This window comes from Balaenoptera ricei, chromosome 5 (assembly GCF_028023285.1).
Source record: "Balaenoptera ricei isolate mBalRic1 chromosome 5, mBalRic1.hap2, whole genome shotgun sequence".
NCBI lineage: Eukaryota > Metazoa > Chordata > Mammalia > Artiodactyla > Balaenopteridae > Balaenoptera > Balaenoptera ricei.
The window spans coordinates 43,915,678-43,928,812 of NC_082643.1; the positions used below are offsets into that span (position 1 = coordinate 43,915,678).

At 36.0% G+C, this 13,135-nt stretch overlaps 1 protein-coding gene across 4 annotated transcripts in view; it reads left to right on the forward strand.

Moving 5' to 3' along the window:
- HELQ (helicase, POLQ like) overlaps positions 1–11,922 on the forward strand; it is a 37,024-nt gene extending 25,102 nt beyond the window's left edge. For 2 of the 4 annotated variants that reach the window (XM_059922714.1, XM_059922716.1), the window contains 5 exons: positions 700–798; positions 3,580–3,753; positions 6,631–6,744; positions 7,607–7,741; positions 11,708–11,914. In XM_059922714.1, coding sequence (XP_059778697.1) covers positions 700–798; positions 3,580–3,753; positions 6,631–6,744; positions 7,607–7,741; positions 11,708–11,815 — 630 coding nt within the window. In that variant the 3' untranslated portion in view covers positions 11,816–11,914. Of the gene's footprint in view, positions 1–699; positions 799–3,579; positions 3,754–6,630; positions 6,745–7,606; positions 7,742–11,707 lie in introns of all 4 variants that reach the window. The other 2 variants (XM_059922713.1, XM_059922711.1) reach the window with 2 other exon arrangements.
- Positions 11,923–13,135: the final 1,213 nt, after the last annotated feature.

Genomic DNA, 13,135 nt, shown 5'->3' on the forward strand with positions numbered 1-13,135 from the left:
TAGTTTAATTACATGAAAGCTCTATTACAGTCACACGTGATGTCACATCATGTCACACCAAACCCGGTGATGTTAATACCTGAGAAGGAATATCATCTTTATCAACAGTAGCAAGGTGGAACTGGCCATACTTGTTACAAAACCAAGTGGTAGAGTACAGTCTATTATGATTTTACTGTGAACAGGCTAGATGCATGAACACATATTAGGCAGAAGCAATATGCAGCTTTTAATTGCAGGAAATTAACTTTCTTTTTAATGTCGTATTTTTAAATTGTTACTCTAAGTTTTTCTAAGTGGTATTATACAATGCGGTTACTTTCAAAAAGCTTTCCCTCTTCTCTCTTCCCACAGACATCTCCCATATTAAACATGAGCCCATAGTCCATGGTCACAGTATTTGTGGCCGTGTCTTTAAGTCATTCTACTGAAGTTTGTTATATTGGGTTGGCCCAGAAGTTCGTTCGGGTTTTTCCGTAACAGCTTACGGGAAAACCCGAACGAACTTTTTGGCTAACCCAAATATTTTAATACTATATCTTTTAAGCTTGCAATATTTGTAAACAAAATATGTGGGTTTTTTCATATCTTTTATAATAATGAAAGTGTGATATGACTAAATACTGGATTTGGTTAATGGCAGACTTTTTAAAGTTACAATTTAATTTTTCTATATATTTATACTCTTTTTCTCTGTAGTTTAGCCAGCTCAGCCCAGCAGAACAAAATGTGGCTGTTCTGGTTGGAGTCTCTGAGAACTTTATTGGGAAGAAAGCATCAGGTCAAGCCATCAGGAAGGTAACCTAGTCTTTTTTTCCTTCCTAAATAACTAAGTTCATAAAACAAAATTAATGCTGTTGTATCATCTCCTTTGTTGACTTGATCCTTTTGGTTCACTTTTTTTCTCTTTAATATAATTCCCATTTTACTATTTAAAACATCTAAGGACCAGAAATTTAGGTATTTTTTTTTAAACAGTATTTATTTCTGGGTGGTGTGATGGCCCTTTTTATGTGTACCTTTGTATTTCTAAAATAGTCATGCACATGTAAGTCTTTATCATAGGAAAAGGTAAACATTATTTATCTATTTTTCTTAGGCTACTTATTATGGCTTAAATTATATAAATTGTAAAATATTTGTAAAATGTTTTCACAGTATTATGGAATCCTGAAATAAGTTCAATTCAAGGGAGAAAAAAATCTTCTAGAAACTTTTTATTAAGCATTTTACTTGGTATCAGGGATTCTAAGATAGGACGAGTTTGAGATTTTTGTTTTTGTTGTTGCTGTTGTCCCAAAGAACTCCCAATGTACTTGAAGTACATAAAGCATTTTAGAAGGTTGAAGTGGAAAAGGCAATACTCTTGTGTGATATCTTATATTTTTGTGTTTTAAAGTTTAGTCAACAAACATGAAGCAAGCATTGAATGCACACACTAACCTTAAGAGAAGTGGAAATAATTCTGTGGCAAACATGCATTCAAAATCCTTAAGTTCATATAATCTTCCACCTCATAATACACTTTTTTTCATTTTTCATTTTCTTTGGTAATCTAATCTTCCTTGAAACCTAATTATCTTACCTACCATTTCCCCTATATCTTTTAAATTTATATAGATTTTACTGATTTCATTTTGAAAAATGGAAGGCGGTGTTTACTTACATTTGAATTGAATGGTGCAGCTGTCCCCTGTATTGATGTATCATAAAATTATAAATATATAGCACTTCAGTATTCATGTTGTCAATATTTAGATTGGGTCTTTTACTTCAGAAATGACTGTTGTTTAGGCCTTCAAAATGTTGAATAAAGATATTTCTTAAAACAAGCCTTTTGTATCAAACTCTAAAATATAAAATAAAAACAAAATCATATTAGTTTGGAACTCATTACCAAATAATAAACATTTATAAAACCTTATTAGAATAATGTATCTTTTAAAACTTGAATCAAAATTTATTTTTGTTACATTTTATGAAATATAGTCAATAAATGTTTGTTCAATTGATAATTAAATATTTTAAATAGTATGGGCATGGATTTGTCTTAATTACAAATGGGTTAGTTACTAGTTCAGTGCTTTAGAAGTATCTTTTTAAAAAACTTCTGCAGAACATGATGTTTACTTAAAATCTAATTGATGTCTTCACATTGAAAAAGACCTTTAAACATTTTTTGTAAAAATCTTGAAATTGGCATAATGTGGCTTATCTTGCCATGTAATATAATTATATCATTTTTCTTGGCTTTGAAAATGCATTCTAAGCAAAATCTACATTGACTCAATTTATAGTTGATAATGAAGATGCGCTAAAATTGGGAAATTAAAAGGTAATCTTTTCCTACTTGTTTTTCAGCTATCATGCTTTTTCAGCTTAATGCTTTTTAAAAGGGTGATCCAGTACAACATGCAGAATCTGTAATTCTTAAATCCTTCGATGTGCCACCCTAAGTTCTCATCGTAAACATTCTTTTACTATAGTAAAGGATATAATTTTATATTTTAAACGTACTTTTTCTCTTTAAAATTCATCTTTTTCTTCCTCTGATTTTAAGCATGAGTTACTCAGTTTCTGAGTTAGCTTAATGCTTAATGCTTTACCCAGAAAATAATCACTAGGCACCCCAGGCAAAAGCACATATACAGAATAGAAATAGTCAACTACAGGAAGCATTTTTCTTTCAGTGTTTTAACTTTGGAAACATTAATTATTTATCATGACCATGTAGAAATCATAGAATCTAGTATTTACTTTGTAAACTTATTAACATACTTATCTAAACAAATGCGTTTGTCTAATTTATAATCACAGTCACACATATATATACCACCTATAAATACTACAGTAAATGTAAAGGTTTCCCCAACTCCTTTCCTTCCTGTGTTCTTTCTTAAGGCTACCATAACAAATTAGCACAAACCAGGTGTCTTAAAACAACAGAAATTTATTCTGGCACAGTTCAGGAGGCCAGAGATCTGAAATCAAGATGCTGGCAGAGCTGTTCCTTCTGGAGGCTCTGAGGAAGAAACCATCTTGCCTCTCTCCTAGCTTTTGGTGGTTGCAGGCAATCCTTGTAGATGCATCCCTCCAAAGTCTGCCTCCATTTTCACATTGCCTTCTCTGTGTCATTCTGTGTCGTCTCTCTTGTAAGGGATGACAGTCATTGAATAATGGGCCCTTAAGGGCCCCCTGTACATCCAGGATGATTTCATCTCCAGATCCATAACTAATTACATCTGCAGAGATCCTATTTCCAAACAAGGTCACATTCAAAGGTACCAGGGGTTAAGATTTGAGCATATCTTTTTGGGGGAACAATTCAACTCACTACACTCCCTACAGAAGGAACTTTAAATTGGAAACAATTTGGCATATCTCTTTTTTTACACTTGGAAAAATGGTAATTTGAACTAATCTAAAGTACATTTGTTAGAACTTAGATTTATTTCTGTGGAACCATTCTATCCTTGCTGTCCTGTGGAACAACTTCATTTGCTTTACCTTTTGTCCATTTTGAATGTAATGTACATTTTTTAGCAGGTCCAGTACATAAACTTACTTGTGTCTTTCTAGAAGGTGGACAAGAATATTGTCAACAGACTATACCTGTCTTTTGTCCTTTATACCTTGCTCAAAGAGACCAACATTTGGAGTGTGTCTGAAAAATTCAGTATGCCTCGAGGATATATACAAAACCTTCTCTCTGGAGCTGCCGCATTCTCCTCTTGTGTGTTACATTTCTGTGAGGTAATTCCACTAAATAGATGATATATGCTGTGTGCATCTTCTGTTTTAACTGTTACTAAACTCAAAAACCAGTTAGTATGTTCTCGTTTCTTCTGTTATTACAAAGCACTCAAAATTTGTTTAAAATATATCTTTGATTTTATCCACTTAAAAAAATACTATATACAGGCATGTAATAAAGGTATTACAGAATGACAGAATCAACTAAAACGTATAATGAACAAGTAGAAAGTCCTTAGTTATCCCTACTTTTGGAACTATCATTAATAGTTTCAAGTATTTGGAATCAACTCTTTTTTTTTTACTCTTTCTTTTTGTTGTTGTTGTTTTTTCTTTTCTTTCTTTCTTTATTTTTGGTTGCGTTGGGTCTTAGTTGCGCCATGAGGGATCTTTGATTGCAGTACATGGGCTCTTTGTTGTGGCACACAGGCTTCTCTCTAGTTCTGGTGTGTGGGCTCAGTAGTTGTGGCATGCGGGCTTAGTTGCCCCGTGGCATGTGGGATCTTAGTTCTTCAATCAGGGATCAAACCTGCATTGCCTGCATTGTCTAAGGTGGATTAGACAAAGGTGGATTCCCTACCACTGGACCACCAGGGAAGTCCCTGGAATCAACTCTTACAATAACTTTTCTCCATTGATGTAGATTCTGTGGGGGTGTCTTTCTCCTGAGTGGTAACTGTGTAAAGTGTTTGATTGGTATGTTACCAATATCCAGCAGATACCTGACTACTCAGTACCATGTTCTTTTGATTACCACAGTAATTTCCCATTTTTGCTTTCAGTGTCAGGCAGCTACTTTAGTTTCTACATCAAGTGTATATTTTATAAAATAAATCAAGAAGAAAACTTAATTTTGACCATATGCATTTGAGATCAATTTGTTTAAGACTTTACTAAAAGAAGCTTTCAGAATTTCCTTAAATAACACAACAAAGCTGACCAGAGTTTTCTACCCAGACAGTTTTTTGATGAGTTTATAAGATAAACCATTTTTGCTGCATTGAAATTTATTATTTTTGGGTGGCATAGTAATATTTGTTTCTGTACTTATTTTTTTTAAACTTTTTTCCACAATGAATTCTACTTTTAAACTTAAAATCTACTTCATTTGCCCTATCTTAAGCCTCCATATTCTGTGTGCGTATATGGCAATTAGTTCTATCATATACGGTAATGGAGTAAATAATCCAAAAACTACTTGGCTTTGGATTGAATGATAATTATTTTAGCAAATTTACCTTTCGAAATACCTTTTATTTATGCTGATTTTTAAATTTTAGCTTATATTCCCTAATTGCATGGTAGCTTATCAGTACACAAAAATTATGGATAATAAGGAGAAGCTGGCCTTTAAAATGTATTTTCTTAAGTTTACTGTGTTTGTTCTTCATATTTAAAAAGGTGTTCCCTGATAATTCTATCCCTTTATAGTTCTTACTTAGAATTATAAGGATGTGAGCCTTACAGAATTGTTCAAGTGAAAGAATCTATAGGTTGAACTTCAAAAGCAACTATAATTTGATGGTTGATCCTAGGGTCAGTCTACCCGACAACTCTCATGAATGTATTTTCAATATTTTAAAGCATTTTTTTCTTTATAAAAAGTTATGTAAGACTTCCCTGGTGGCTCAGTGGTTGAGAATCTGCCTGCCAATGCAGGGGACACGGGTTCGATCCCTGGTCTGGGAGGATCCCACATGCCATGGAGCAACTAAGCCTATGCACCACAACTACTGAGCCTGTGCTCTAGAGCTCGCAAGCCACAACTACTGAGCCTGCATGCTGCAACTACTGAAGCCCGTGCGCCTAGAGCCCGTGCTCCACAACAATAGAAGCCACCACAGTGAGAAACCCGCGCACTACAGCGAAGAGTAGCCCCCGCTTGCTGCAACTAGAGAAAACCCACATGTAGCAACAAAGACCCAACGCAGCCAAAAATAAATAAATAAATAAAAACAAAAAACAACAACAAAACATAACAAAAAAAGTTATGTAAGTGGAATAAAATAGTACACCGATCATATTAGTTAAGATACTTTTAACTGCAAGTAACAGAAAAATACCATAGAAATCTAAACAATAAGGAAAAATGATTATCTTATGTAGCAAGAAAGCCAGAGCTAAGGCAGTTTGGGATTGATTGATTCAGTAGTTCTATTCAAGGTTTTCTTTTCTTCTTTTTTTGCTGCCGTACTGGTGCATTGACTACTTTCCTAGTGGTCACAAAGTAGCTAGCTAATGTTGTTCCATGCATCACAAATGCTCACAGTGATACCCAAAGGTTAGAAAGGAAACTTAAAAAAAAAAAAAAAAACACCAAACTACTATTACAGAAAATTTCAACCATATATTTAAAAAGACAAGATAATGTAATGAATACCCATTTACCCACCCAGCTTTAAGAATTGCCAGCTCATGGTTTCTAATACTATTTTAAATACTGCTGCACTGAGCATCATCTTGTATTTGAATCCTGCCGTATTCAGTATTTTGTCTTCAGGATAAATCTCCAGAGGTAGGAATTGTTTTCAATCATTTGGGAAAGAAAAACGATGCAATCACTTGCTGATGTTCTGATAAAAATGAATAGAACTCTTCTTATTGACTTCTTTTTCTTTTTTTTTTTTAATTGGGGTATAGTTGTTTATTTTTCACTTTTCAATCTTTTTCCTCATCGTAAAATCATTCCATCACATTCCTCAGTCTCTGCCATGTTTCCTTGGAATAATTTTGCTTGGAGTCATTGGTCATCTCTGGCTTAACCCAACTTCCAGAATTTACAGAAGGGAGAGTCCTCTCTGAGCCCCCTACAATGCAAACTAGATTTTGAAATAACTCGCCAGATTTAAATTCTGCATATTTCTTTGTGTTCTGCAGGAACTTGAGGAGTTCTGGGTTTATAGAGCCCTTTTGGTAGAACTTACCAAGAAGTTGACTTACTGTGTAAAGGCAGAGCTGATCCCTCTCATGGAAGTGACTGGAGTTTTAGAGGTTAGTAGCTTCCCAGTTTCCCACCTGAGATGATTTCAACTAACAGAAAATTCAGGTTTTACTGTCATGTCACACAGGGTAAGTGACAATAGCCTTATTGTTCATTTATCATGGGAATCTTTTTTTAAAATTAATTGCTGCCATGGTCTCCCAGAAATCCCTGTTAATCTGGAAGAATTTCTGATGAAAAATCACATTTGTGAGAAAAAGTAACAGTAGGAATAGGGGTGACTCTCCCCAAGTATGTGTGTCATTCTTAACATCCCTTCCTTCCTCTACTCCAGTGAAGAATCACCTTCTGTCAGTTTAGACAGTGCTTGTTGAAGGTGGTGGTGACTTGGTGGCAGTGAGGGTCATTTACATTTTCTAAGGGAGTGAGGAGAAAGTATCCTCAGCTGGTTTCTTAGTTTTCTATTTTTGACCAACCCTTGATTTCAGTTTATCCTCCGTTATTCAGTTCTTAAATCAGAGGAGTTCTGTTTGGGAATGCAGACACACACCCCCCACACCCCTACCTCAGAGGTCCCCTGAGTAGATGGTAAGAACATTTTAGGGATACTGGACTAAAACATTTGATTGGGGATGCCCCTAGCCTAAGTGCCCTAATGGGTTTCTTATTTCTGATTGCAGCACATATCAGCTCACTTAAGCTGCACAGAAAACTAGCTATCTTGCAATCAGATTGGAACCACCCAAATGCCTCTTTTAAAATTCCTCAGGATTCTGATGTGTTATCTCTTCATATTTATTATCTTAGTTTATTCCTGTCTTTGCAAGTGCATTTTTTCCCTTCAGTAAGACACTTAATTATTTTTTCCTAATCCCAAATTCTGATCGTAATGATTTTTGTAATACTTTTCAGAGTCGAGCAAGACAGTTATACAATGCAGGTTATAAAAGTCTAATGCACTTAGCTAATGCAAATCCTGAAGTGCTGATAAAAACAATTGATCATTTATCAAGACGCCAGGCCAAGCAAATTGTTTCATCAGCCAAGGTAAGCAAACAAACTATTTTTTAATCTTTATGATATATATATATTTTTTAATTAATTAATTTTTGGCTGTGTTGGGTCTTCGTTGCTGCGCACGGGCTTTCTCTAGTTGCAGCGAGCGGGGGCTACTCTTCGTTGCGGTGCACGGGCTTCTCATTGTGGTGGCTTCTCTTGTTGCGGAGCACGGGCTCTAGGCGTGTGGGCTTCAGTAGTTGTGGTGCACGGGTTTAGTTGCTCCGTGGCATGTGGGATCTTCCTGGACCAGGGCTCGAACCCGTGTCCCCTGCATTGGCAGGCAGATTCTTAACGACTGCGCCACCAGGGAAGCCCAATCTTTATGATATTTTGTAGTGTAATCTCCTTATACTTTAGACATAAAAGCAAAAACATTTAACTATATATGCAAAAGTTTATACTCACAGTATGTGGGTAAAAATAGTACACGTGTTATGATACAAGGCTTGCTAAAAGGAGGAAAAGAATCTCCTAAAAAATAAAGACGCTTTCAAGAGTTCTTTGAAGTACGAGGAACTCTGGAACTCGCTGAACTCTGCCTCCCGCTACTCTTGACACAGAAGTCCTTTCGTCAGCATCTCTGACATCTGGTCTTTTCACCTTTAAACACCTTCACTGACAAGGAACCTACAACCTCAAAAATTAAGTAGTTCTCTTTTTGGACCCCTAGTGTTACAAAGAGCATCCCAATATAATGAGGCTGTCTTAAAATGTCTACCATGGCCTCGTAGAGTACTGCCCTGTGGAACTAGGCTGTTGCTTTGTTCATTTGCTAGCTTTTCACATACTTGAAAACGGCTCTTCTTGCCTCCAAGGGCTTCTCTTTTCTGTTTCTTTCACCTGTAGTAAATAACCTAGTTTTAGGCTATTCACTATCCTGGTTACCCTTTGCTAGACGCAATCCACTTTGTCATTACCCTCCTGCTCCATATGGGTAAATCCATTACACAACAGTTTGGGGTTATTTCCTTCTTGATCTCAACTATAGTTCTATCCTTGTGGTCTGAAATCACATAGTTTTTTGTTTTTTTAACTTCACTGTTACACTATTGTCATATATAGATCAGAACTGGCTGAAAAGTAAATTTCCATCTTACTTTTTTGAATGGTGCTCACATTGTTTGTATTGCTTTGATTGATCTTTACAACAGTCCTCTGAGGTGGACAGAGTTGGTGTCACATTCAATTTACAAATGAAGACACTAAAACTTGTTCCATTAGATTAGGAGTTCTTTGGGTTGATAAGGATGAAGTTATAATTATTTCCATTTCTGTAGCACCTAGCACGGTATTCAGCCTATAGTAGATATTTAACAAATATTTGAATAAATAAATAAATGAGATTGGGGCTTCCCTGGTGGCACAGTGGTTGAGAATCTGCCTGCCAATGCAGGGGACACAGGTTCGAGCCTTGGTTCGGGAAGATCCCACATGCCGCGGAGCATCTAAGCCACTGTGCCACAACTACTGAGCCTGCACTCTAGAGCCCACGAGCCACAGCTGCTGAGCCCGCGAGCCACAACTACTGAAGCCCGTGCACCTAGTGCCCATGCTTGACAACAAGAGAAGCCACTGCAATGAGAAGCCTGCGCACCACAACGAAGAGTAGCCCCCGCTCGCAGCAACTAGAGAAAGCCCGTGCACAGCAACGAAGACCCAGCGCAACCATAAATAAATAAATAAATAAATAAATAAAATAAGTAAGATTTAAAGAAATTGATTTACCCAAGGAAACACAGCTAGTCAGTAAGTAGTAGAGCAGGACTATAGAGTTACACTATATGTTATTAAGGATACAAAGGGAGCTGTGGTAACGATGGCCAAAATAAGTGACTTTAAATGTTAAAGGTTTATTAGTTCAAACACAAACAGTTCACAGCTGATATGAGGAATCAGTTGTGTGTCCAAGGACCCATACTTGCCCTGTCCCATTGCTCAGCCACTCTTAATATATGGCTTCCATCTTATGGACTGAGGTACACGCTCTCCTTCCCACCATCCCTTCTGCTTTTCCAGTAAGCTTGAAAGAGTAAAATGGATATTCCTTGCAGGATTTTGAGTAGAAGAGTGGGTTAGAGGTTGAAAATAGGGGAGCAAGAATGGAAGTAAGGAAACCAGTTAGGATTATATTGAGGCTAAACAGGTTTTTGCAGGAATGCCACAAAAAAGCTGTGTGGCCTTAGTACATCAGGAGCCACAGGATGTCACTTTATCACATTACTGATAATGACTTTGATCATTTGGTTAAGGAAGTGTCAGCTGGCAAGCTTTTCCACTGTAAAGTTATTATTTTTCCCTTTTTATTAGTATTTTTGGAGTGGATACTTTGAGACTATGTAGATATCCTATTCTTCATTAAACTTTCACACGCTTTTTTTAGCATTCATTGATGATTTTTGCCTCAGTTATTTCTGTGATGTTTGTCAAGTGGTGATTTTCTAACTCTATTATTCCCTCTATATTTTTTATTGGCATTTTACTATGAGGAAAAGCTAGCTATTCCTTCCTCATTTATCTTTTAATTCATTTATTTATATCAGAGTGAACGATGGGTTCATACTTATTTTGGTAGTCAAATGGTCTCAGAGTTGGCCAGAAAGAGCCCCTGCAAACTGGCTCCTGTGTCTTTTTGGCCTGTCCCCATCATTATTGGTGTACTTTCTTACTTTCTGGTTGTATCTGTCAGGGTCTAATCATGAGGAACAGAAACCACACAGTAATTTGAACAGGAAAGCCTAATATAAAGAATTAGTCAGCAATGAAGACCCAACACAGCCAAAAATAAAAATAAAATAAATTAAAAAAAAAAAAAGAATTAGTAACAGAGGTTTCTAGTTGGCCTCTAAGGGGTGAACAGAACACTTCAAGTCATTTGATGTTGGTGGTGTTCTCTGTATTCTAGTAATGTTGACATGTGAGTTTTTTATGGTTTACTTATTGTTCTTGGTGATCTGTAGAGTGCTTACAGGATGTGTTGGTAGATTCATTTTGCATGGTCACCATTACCTCAGTTACTGGAAAGCTTACCTAATTACATTTTTTTTTCTTTACTTCATTGCTTTATTTTTTTTTATATTTGAAATTTCTTTTTTTAAATTAATTTTTATTGGAGTGTAGTTGATTTACAATGTTGTGTTCATTTCTGCTGTACAGCACAGTGTCAGTTACACATATACATCCTAATTACATTTTAGACTCCTTTATATAGTGCTAAATAATGTTATGCTTTATATCAAATTGGTAGAGAGTGGTTTTTTTCCTCTGTGTGATTTTGCTGACCTTTTTATTATAAAAATGTTATAAGAGAAATAGTGCAAATATTTCACACCAATATACTCAAAACCCAGATGCAACAAATACGAATATTTTATTTCTGGCTTTTTTAAAGAAAGGGGAGGGGAGAAATCGTTATTCAGCAAATATTCATTGACATCTACTATGTGCTGGGTTTAGAAATACTTTCTTTGCTCATTATGCTTCTTTTGAAATTAACCATGTTAATTTTAGAAGCTTGAATAAAACTTTTCTTTGAAACACTGATAAGCTTTTAAAAGATAGCATACTAAACTTTGAGGAATAGTTAAAATCCATATATAAAGGATAACATTTTCAAGAACTAATTAAATTTTTGCAAAATTGTCTTAAATTTTATAGATTAAAAGTTAATTTTTAAGTGGCTGAGTCTTCAATAAAACAAATCTTTGAGAGTATTAAAGCTCCCTTATTTTTGGTATACCAAATGCAGTGATCAGCTAAAATGGCTTTAACTAAATGTCTCAGCTTCATTAATTGTAAACACTTGTTCTTAAGTGGCCATTTTTTCGATCTCATTATTAGTTTTAATGTCTAGTTTGCTGGTATGTAAGGATTCAGGTGTCGAACAGATGGTGGTAAAATGTTAGCAGTTCTCTAGAAATTGGTGTTTTTGCCTCATGTCTTGATTTTTTATTGTAGTTGCTGTTGCATGAGAAAGCAGAGGCTTTGCAAGAAGAAGTAGAAGAGTTATTGAGACTGCCTTCTGATTTCCCTGGTATTGTGGCCTCTTCTGTTGAAAAGGCATGAAACTGTCAGATGAACATTTTTAAGTATAATTATTTATTGTACATATGTTTTATTAAAGATTCCCTGTAATTTATGAGTGAAAAAAATATATTTTAATTATATATTAAGAACTGTGGATGATGTTTGAATATTCCTGTCACCCATAATTGCATACATAATTGTGCATTATTTCTCTGCTCAAAAATCTGGTGTCTACCACAAAATGAAATCCAACTTTCTCAACATATCCCCAGCCTACCCTTTTAGCCGATATTTCATTATCCTCTTACCCATTTCTTTCATCAAACTGAACTGTTTGAAATCCCAGAATTTTCCCTGGGATTTCCAAACCCTCTCTTTCCTAACTGCCTTATGCTATTCCCCATAAATGGGAAATTATCTTTAAAATGTACTAAATACTTCAAGTTTCAACTAAGAATGCTCGAATACTATCTCCTCTAAGAAACTGTCCAAGTTCAACCTCCTCCCCACCCTATACATGGGTTCTTACCCTCCTATAAGTATTGTGAGTCCCTCATTTATGCCCATGTCTTTTTTATTTATTTATTTATTTATTTATTTATTTATTTATTTATGGCTGTGTTGGGTCTTCGTTTCTGTGCGAGGACTTTCTCTAGTTGTGGCAAGCGGGGGGCCACTCTTCATCGCGGTGCGCGGGCCTCTCACTATCGCGGCCTCTCTTGTTGCGGAGCACAGGCTCCAGACGCACAGGCTCAGCAGTTGTGGCTCATGGGCCCAGCCGCTCCGCGGCACGCGGGATCTTCCCAGACCAGGGCTCGAACCCGTGTCCCCTGCATTGGCAGGCAGATTCTCAACCACTGCGCCACCAGGGGAGCCCCGCCCATGTCTTTTTTAATGTGACTAGTTTGAAATCTCCTGGAGGGCCAAGACCTTTGTTAACCATGTTTGTATCCACACAGCACCTCCCCCAGTTTATTGTACAAAGTAAGAACCTCTGTGAAAAAAGAATTCTACTCATTAATAATTTAAAGATTCTCTTTAAACACGACTTATATATTGCCTCTCCTCCCTCCCTTTTCAGGTTAATAGTTCAAATGTAGATGACTGGTTAAACTAGAAAAAAAGTAATAACAATATTTATAAGTACTGAACTGGTTTAGTTAAAATTTTCCTCACCTGTCTGAGAGACATCCATTGGAAACTTTGCAAATAGATCCACAGTCTAAGTTCTTTGTTCCTTAACATTGTAGACCATTATAATATGAGCACACCTCAGAAATATTGTGGGTTCGGTTCCAGACCACCACAAAAAAGCAATTATTGCAGTAAAGCAAGTCACATGAATTTTTTGGTTTTCCC